The sequence below is a fragment of the Nanorana parkeri genome, unplaced genomic scaffold (assembly GCF_000935625.1).
Source record: "Nanorana parkeri isolate BGI_ZX_2015 unplaced genomic scaffold, ASM93562v1 scaffold19, whole genome shotgun sequence".
Lineage (NCBI taxonomy): Eukaryota > Metazoa > Chordata > Amphibia > Anura > Dicroglossidae > Nanorana > Nanorana parkeri.
This window is the reverse complement of record NW_017306287.1, coordinates 3,487-10,158: the sequence shown is the minus strand read 5'-3', so window position 1 is coordinate 10,158 and position 6,672 is coordinate 3,487. Positions and strand designations below refer to the sequence as shown.

General features: G+C 45.6%; 1 protein-coding gene across 1 annotated transcript in view; it reads right to left on the bottom strand.

Annotated features, from left to right (window-relative positions):
- The window catches only part of SLC9A3R2 (SLC9A3 regulator 2), a gene marked incomplete at its 5' end in the record, with an annotated part of 90,303 nt that extends 84,062 nt beyond the window's left edge, over positions 1-6,241 (bottom strand). Inside the window, one exon of the mRNA XM_018561004.1 lies at positions 6,230-6,241. Coding sequence (XP_018416506.1) covers positions 6,230-6,241 — 12 coding nt within the window. The remainder of the gene's footprint in view (positions 1-6,229) is intronic.
- Positions 6,242-6,672: the final 431 nt, after the last annotated feature.

Genomic DNA, 6,672 nt, shown 5'->3' with positions numbered 1-6,672 from the left:
ACCCGGGGGAAAAACATTTTCCATTCGCCACCTGTTCTTCGTCGTTGATAGCGCCACACACCAAACCCAGGTAAGAATGTACTTCTCTATCATATATTTGCATGGATTCTGACCACCTTGCAATTTTTCTTTCCTCCACGCCATTCTTGACGCGTTTCTCAAAAATCCCCCCCTGCAAGGATCCACTTCTGCCCACTGGACACCCACCCGTCACCCCGACCAGACCCCAGGACATCACCAGGAGATCATCACCTGTGTGCCCATCCATCTCATCACACGTGAGTGCCCATTTGTCATTCCCACCCACGTTCAGTATCTCACAGTTAGACACCCCGGTCTAATAACACAAGGAGCTGCACAACGGCCACGACACATCACACACCCCCCTAGGAGTGCGCTAACCAATCAGTCTTCATTTTCCAACTGGAGGTTGGATAGAGGACCACCGAGTATTCCTTAAGGGTATCTATGGTCAAAAAGTACAACTAAATCTGTATTAATATTGAATTTCCATAAGTTCTATCCCACTCCTAATAACCAGATCCATCTAGAAGTTTGTTATTGAAGATGCCCATAGGATGGACTTCCTCAATACACAATCCTGGTGTCACAACTCTCACAGAGCCTGCTTTCTGAACTCAGCATCTGAACAATGTAACACGATCATTGCTGCTGGAAGCAATGCGTGATGGGATATGTAATCTTGAGAAATCCGGATTGCATTACAGCAATGGTCAGGTTAAGAGATGCAAAGCACACTGGGAATCCAGGAAGTCGTTGACAGTGGACGGAAGGCAGCACTCACTACTTAAAAGGGATTTTTCAAGTAAGTTTTGATTGAATTATTAAAACCAACCCTAGTATGTATTCCTATTACAATGATGATGTTATATTAACAGGATAGGATATGCTGGGCAAGTGGTGTCATCCCCTTGGCTATGGGGCTGTATAAATCTCAGGTCTGGATGGAAAGAACTACAAATCCTTTGGCAGGAAAATCCCCTCCAATATACTTATTTGATTTATGTGTTCAGCCGCTTGCCATGAGTTCGCCTTTACTTTATATTCAGTGTCCTTTCAATAAGAAATTCTGCACCTGCCGACACTGAAAGCGTTACACAGATAAAGAACAGAGGCTTGTTTCCAATGCCGTAAAATATGTTTTCAAGCCTCTGGAGAGGTTCTCAGGGGACCTGTGTCATCTCGGGACTTCTGCAAGACCTGCGTCTAATCCCGTACCTGAGAAGAAGCAAGTGAGGTGAAGACAAACATATCACAAAGTGGTTTCTACAAGGTGACCAAAGTCATGGAAGGAGACAAGAAATAGGAAATGAAGAAATCACGATGCGGAAGGAACCACAGTCATGAGACTTATGGAGGACACCTTCCAGGAGTGAAAATAGCTGCTGTGATACTACAAAGCCCATTATGCACAGCAGCCAGGGGATGGTGGGAGTTAGTCCAACAGCAGCTGGAGGGCGCAGGTTGTAAAGGCCTGACTTGCAGCTGTAGGTGACGGCTGTCAGTGCTTCCAACATCTTCCCAGATAGTCTTGTGAAAATAATAAGGAACAGATGGCGATCTTTTCGAACGAGCCAATTACTAATTAGGTCACAAGTACGCCTGAAAGAGGAAGTTTTTCTGTGGTTTTCCCATTTGCTGCGCTGAAAGACCAGAAATCATTTGTCTCAGATTAAGCCATCAATCATACCAAGCTGACTGATGACAAAAGGAATCAAATTGAAACAAGTCTGCATACAGTCCAATGCAAAGTCAAAAGTTGCATTCCGGTTCCTTCAAAAATGTTTCACGGATACCCATCAGAAGAAAAACGCACACGCAAAGTGTGTTACGCCATATTGTGCCTCCTGATTTAACATGTATGTGCTGCCTGAAGTAACCAATAGGCATCTCTATTCCATGTTTATATTAGCAGAGCAGAAAATAAAAGGGATGAGTTGATTGGCCGATAGGGTCAACGCTATCCTTCATACATTGTCCATTATAAGATTTCCGTAAATTCAGGAAAAGATAGCTTTGTGATATCACAACCTCATTCCACTTTAAAGTAAATCTAAACCCAACTACTAAAATCTCATATAACCTTTAACATGCTGAGGGCCAAACTTTTAAAAAATGCAGCTTTTGTTCAAATAATCCATGGTGATCATGCCATGAAGGTCTTTGTACAGGCATTGGGGTGACAACTGTCTCCCAGCTGTGCTCCTGGGTTGTCACCCTCTCAAATGAGCCCCTGGAGGAGACATGCTGACATACATTACTCAGGTATGGTCCACCATTGTCAACATCAGGAGGCCGGTCTAGGCCATGGATGTGTGGCTGATGCTGAAGCGAGCACAAGTAGATAGGAAGTGGCTGAGACAGGATAGAGGAGATCAGCAGCAATGAGGTTCAAAAGGCAACAAAAAAGGAGGTGAAAGGAGCATTTTATGTAAAAGAAGCATTTTTTTATGATATATAGCGCTTTAGTACGCTATAAGTCATCCAGTTTACATTCATCAGAGGTAGAGGGAATTCTGCATTTCCCTAAGATACCGGGAGGCTGATAATATTGAAGCCCATTACTGGGCAAAGTTTGACCCCCCCCCCCTTTACCATCTTTTTTAAATAAAACGTTACTTTATTCACCCCTCACGTGTCCCTCGCTGGGACCCCTTTCAAGAGCGGAGATTGGTGATTCAATGCTGTAGACTGAGCTCAACCCAACCAGTCTCCTTGTCATGATTCTATCCAACCATATCGGGTCCACCAAGCCTCCAAATCATCCCAAATACTCCCTGACGAGCAGGATGCGACCATCTGCATGAGGACAGAAATATTCCCCACATACCTTCGATCATCTGGTTGCCCGATATCTCTAATAGGAAGCCCTGCAACCATATCCAAGTGGGTACCGGGTATCAACTATATTACCTACTTGCTCTACCTCGATTCTTCATTTAAATCCACTGCACCTAGTCGGTTCTCTCCTGGGACTTTGGTCCTCATTTTTCCCCTCCCACTATTTTTTCGGAGTTCCCTATCCATCATCCTTGTCATGATGTCATCAAGCCACTGCAGTCTTATAGACCTGAGAGGACCCAGCCTCTGAACAACTAATAGGAAGTGTTCACGTCAACCCAGGACGAGACGTTGGTACCCAAAGAACAACCGTCCCACTCTACAATGAGGAAGACAGAAGACTCAGAACCTGGCACGTCACGTGACTATGGATTTGGGTACCTAAAAGAGGCTTTTGATTCGAATCTTTGTTAAACCACCATGACGAATAGTTGATGGGAGGACTCTACGCCCAGAGATCATCTTTAAACCATCGTTGTCCACAGCATCCAAATTCCAACCAATTTTTTCTACACGTTTGGTACACGCATCTGATCGGTTACCGGGGACAATACTTTCCCTTCCCCTTCTCCGCGTCTATAATTACATAAAGTTTTTTTTTTTTTTCTTGGACTGCAGGAATTCCTTTGCATCTACCTACGTATTCTCTGCACCTTGCACCGGGGATGGGCTTTAAGCAAATACGAAAAAGAAAAGTACGGAAAAAAACCCAGAGAAGTAAAAACGCAAATACGTCTACAATTGTCTGCTATTTATAACTATTCAATCAGAAAATGTTAACTCAAGAAGCACAGAGACTGTGGACCAACTGCAGAAGATTGTCAGAGACTAAGGAATGCTATAAGAGAAGGCCAGAGATTGTGGGCCTACTACACAAGATGGTCAGAGACTAAGGCATGCTATAAGAGAAGGCCAGAGATTGTGGGCCTACTACAAAAGATGGTCAGAGATTAAGGAATGAGATGGCCAGAGATTGTGGGCCTACTACAGAAGATGGTCAGAGACTAAGGAATGCTATGAGAGAAGGCCAGAGATTGTGGACCTACTACAAAAGATGGTCAGGGACTAAGGAATGCTATAAGGGATGGCCAGAGATTGTGGACCTACTACAGAAGATGGTCAGAGACTAAGGCATGCTATAGGAGAAGGCCAGAGATTGTGGACCTACTACAGAAGATGGTCAGAGACTAAGGAATGCTATAAGAGAAGGCCAGAGATTGTGGGCCTACTACACAAGATGGTCAGAGACTAAGGCATGCTATAAGAGAAGGCCAGAGATTGTGGACCTACTACAAAAGATGGTCAGGGACTAAGGAATGCTATAAGAGATGGCCAGAGATTGTGGGCCTACTACAGAAGATGGTCAGAGACTAAGGCATGCTATTGGAGAAGGCCAGAGATTGTGGACCTACTACAGAAGATGGTCAGAGACTAAGGCATGCTATAGGAGAAGGCCAGAGATTGTGGACCTACTACAGAAGATGGTCAGAGACTAAGGCATGCTATAAGAGAAGGCCAGAGATTGTGGACCTACTACAGAAGATGGTCAGAGACTAAGGAATGCTATAAGAGAAGGCCAGAGATTGTGGACATGCTATAGGAGACATTCACAGACTGGAGACACAGAAGGGGTAGCACAGGCTGAGTAGCTGAGTCACTTGGCAGTGACTGTACAGTATAAAGCAATTGTATATGCTTCTCAGCAACCGAGTTACTTAGTTATGACAGTCTAAAGTAAATTAAAGTATGTAGTAAAGAGAAGATCAGTCATTTGGGGATGGACAATATGCAATACAGGGTATACTAAATGTATAAAGTGACAGTACATAGCACACTACTCAGTTATCAGGCTGAGGAGATGAGTAGTTAGCTACTATTAAATGTACAGTACATCATTAGCAAAAGCAAATACAAGAGCAGCTGAGTAATCTGGTGTATGGAGTCAGTCTCTGTACACGGTTCAGGGTCACTTAGTTACCCGTTGATAAGTATACACACCACAGTGCACAACATTTAGTACTGGTGTAGAGAGTATTAGTTACCCAGTGCTGAGTGTATGGAGTACAGAGCACAGCATTTCTACCTTGTGGTGAATGCATGCATAGAGTAATGAGCAGCAGCTTCCGTGTTGTCAGTCTAAAGTATAGAGCAGAGTTAAAGTTACCTGGTGCTTGTCAGTGTACAGAGTAATGAGCAGTGGTTACCTGGTGGAGGGTCTATATGTGGTAGTAGGTGTACGGAGTAATAAGCAGTGGTTACCTGGTGGTGGGTCTATAGGTGGTAGTAGGTGTACAGAGTAATGAGCAGTGGTTACCTGGTGGGGGGTCTATAGGTGGTAGGAGGTGTACAGAGTAATGAGCAGTGGTTACCTGGTGGGGGGTCTATAGGTGGTAGGAGGTGTACAGAGTAATGAGCAGTGGTTACCTGGTGGGGGGTCTATAGGTGGTAGGAGGTGTACAGAGTAATGAGCAGTGGTTACCTGGTGGGGGGTCTATAGGTGGTAGGAGGTGTACAGAGTAATGAGCAGTGGTTACCTGGTGGGGGGTCTATAGGTGGTAGGAGGTGTACAGAGTAATGAGCAGTGGTTACCTGGTGGGGGGTCTATAGGTGGTAGGAGGTGTACAGAGTAATGAGCAGTGGTTACCTGGTGGGGGGTCTATAGGTGGTAGGAGGTGTACAGAGTAATGAGCAGTGGTTACCTGGTGGGGGGTCTATAGGTGGTAGGAGGTGTACAGAGTAATGAGCAGTGGTTACCTGGTGGGGGGTCTATAGGTGGTAGGAGGTGTACAGAGTAATGAGCAGTGGTTACCTGGTGGGGGGTCTATAGGTGGTAGGAGGTGTACAGAGTAATGAGCAGTGGTTACCTGGTGGGGGGTCTATAGGTGGTAGGAGGTGTACAGAGTAATGAGCAGTGGTTACCTGGTGGGGGGTCTATAGGTGGTAGGAGGTGTACAGAGTAATGAGCAGTGGTTACCTGGTGGGGGGTCTATAGGTGGTAGGAGGTGTACAGAGTAATGAGCAGTGGTTACCTGGTGGGGGGTCTATAGGTGGTAGGAGGTGTACAGAGTAATGAGCAGTGGTTACCTGGTGGGGGGTCTATAGGTGGTAGTAGGTGTACAGAGTAATGAGCAGTGCTTGTCTGGTGGTGGGTCTATAGGTGGTAGTAGGTGTACAGGTGTACAGAGTAATGAGCAGTGGTTACCTGGTGGTGGGTCTATAGGTGGTAGTAGGTGTATGGAGTAATGAGCAGTGGTTACCTGGTGGTGGGTCTATAGGTGATAGTAGGTGTACAGAGTAATGAGCAGTGGTTACCTGGTGGTGGCTCTATAGGTGGTAGTAGGTGTACAGAGTAATGAGCAGTGGTTACCTGGTGGTGGGTCTATAGGTGGTAGTAGGTGTACGGAGTAATGAGCAGTGGTTACCTGGTGGTTGGTCTATAGGTGGTAGTAGGTTGGTTGGTCTATAGAGTACAGTGCAGAGCAGTAACTGGTTGGTGGTAGGTGTACAGAGACAACATTAGCACTTTCCTGGCAGATGGACTATAGATTTCAGTGCAAAGTAAAAGTAGCCTGGTGGTGGTAGGTGTACAGCGTAACAAGTAGTGACCCGGTTCGGGGTGTACAGAGTAAGGAACAGTAGATCCCCGGTGGTGGTGGGTATATAAAATAAAGTGCAGAGTAGTTGGTGGTGGTGGGTATATATAGTACTGAGTAGTAGTAGCTCTCCAGTGGTGGTGATAGGTGTACAGAGTATTGAGTTGCCCGGTTGGGGGTGTGCAGGATACTGAGTAGTAGTAGTTCCCCGGTTCTG